The sequence below is a fragment of the Alligator sinensis genome, unplaced genomic scaffold, assembly GCF_000455745.1.
Source record: "Alligator sinensis unplaced genomic scaffold, ASM45574v1 scaffold512_2, whole genome shotgun sequence".
Taxonomy (NCBI): domain Eukaryota; kingdom Metazoa; phylum Chordata; order Crocodylia; family Alligatoridae; genus Alligator; species Alligator sinensis.
Window position 1 is genome coordinate 1,225,665 of NW_005842182.1, and position 1,637 is coordinate 1,227,301.

General features: G+C 42.6%; 1 protein-coding gene across 8 annotated transcripts in view; it reads left to right on the forward strand.

Annotated features, from left to right (window-relative positions):
- NEK1 (NIMA related kinase 1) overlaps positions 1-1,637 on the forward strand; it is an 87,449-nt gene that overhangs the window by 15,966 nt on the left and 69,846 nt on the right. For all 8 annotated transcript variants that reach the window (XM_025207117.1, XM_006026210.3, XM_025207121.1 and 5 more), the window contains one exon: positions 989-1,043. In XM_025207117.1, the coding sequence (XP_025062902.1) occupies positions 989-1,043 (55 nt within the window). The remainder of the gene's footprint in view (positions 1-988; positions 1,044-1,637) is intronic.

Sequence of the window (1,637 nt, forward strand, 5' to 3'; positions counted from 1 at the left end):
CTCTTCCTCTAGTCACCTTTTGAATGAAAAAACATGGGTGCTGAATTGGTGTTGAACTCAATGTAGATAAGAATGTTCAGTTAAGTTAGGCACTGCTAGGCTGGATCCAAGTGGGGCGTAGATGGGATCCAAATGGGGCGTAGATGGGAGCTATGTGCCAAGCTGCTCAGACTAGGACTATTATGGACATGCATAGGAGAACTGCAGATGCCTAGGGAGTGTTCAGGTCAAAAGAAGAGGCAGCTGCTGAACAGAGACTGTTTTTGGAGCTCAGCTTTGGTCTTTCATGTCCAAAGTCCAGCTATGTTTTTTGCATTTGTTCCTTGTTATGTTATTTTCTTGCATATTACACATGCTTCCCCCCAAAAATTGAGGTATTAAACAGGGAAGCTGATGTTTCTGCCATGAATAGAAGCACCCTGCTTTGATTCTTGCTCCACAGCGCAGCAGCATCAGTGGCATTAATATTCAGGCAGCTGAGAGTCCTTTGACTTAATTAGTCATTATTCTTCACTCCAGAGGTGTTACAAGTGTCTCTACTTTTTTAATAGTCTGCATGTTCTGCTAATCAAGTTAACCTTTCTTAGCTGCTCTTGGTCTCTCTCCTCTTATATCACACCCTTGTAGAATCTTCAGCTCTTTTCAAAATCATAGATCCACCCATGGAGACCAATCTGCAGCAGCAGTTAGGATTTTGGCTTTAGTTAAGCAGGAAAAAGAGGATGTGTCAGCAGAACAGTATGCTCCATCCTTGTTCTATGTAGACATAACTCTGGAAAAGTCTTCTTTTCTTTCATTCTGCCTTTCAAAAACAAGGGGCTGGTTATATTCCAGGGTGTTTTCTATGTGAGAAAATTCAGTATATTATTTTTAAATTACTAGGTTAGTACACTTCTACAGAATTAAATGCTTAATTTTTATGTTTAGGTTATTTGGTAATCTTAGAAGATAAAAACTAAAATTTACATGTCTGTTTTTCTTTGTTTAGTGACATATGGGCTCTTGGTTGTGTTCTCTATGAAATGTGCACACTTAAACATGCAGTAAGTAGAAACTTTAAGTATTTTGTAAAATTGTACTAGTAATTTCAAATATCTGGGATTTTTTTGTTGTCAAGTTTAAAGATGATTACTCATGAGCTGATGCGTTTCACTTGCTTGCTTTTTAAAATGAACTATTCTATTAAAGTAATTCCCCTTCTCTGCTTGCCTTGCTGATTAGTTCTTGGCCATTAGGCCTGTGTGAATAGGGAAGTATTCAATTCAGATTTGGATTCAGCCGATTCGGAGGCCAGTGATTTGATTCGGCTGAATAGGTTTTGGAAGATTTGGCACTGATTCGGAGAGATTCAGTGATTCGGATTGGCCAGGGAGAGGCAGCCACAGCCAAGTGGCTTCAGGTTCTCCCACAGCTCCTCTGGCTTTGCCTGCCTCTCCCTGGGTGGGGGAGCCACAGGAGAAACCCCCACGGCTTCCCTGCCCAGCCCTAACCTAGTCCCGGCACTTCATATGCAAAAAAAACCAAACAAACAAAAAAAACCCTGCACTCACCAGCTTCAGCAGTGGTAATTGGGGCCTCTGGGCGCTCGTGCCAAAGCCCTCCTGCGCAGTGGGGGGCAGCGGGACCCCCCCCCCCCC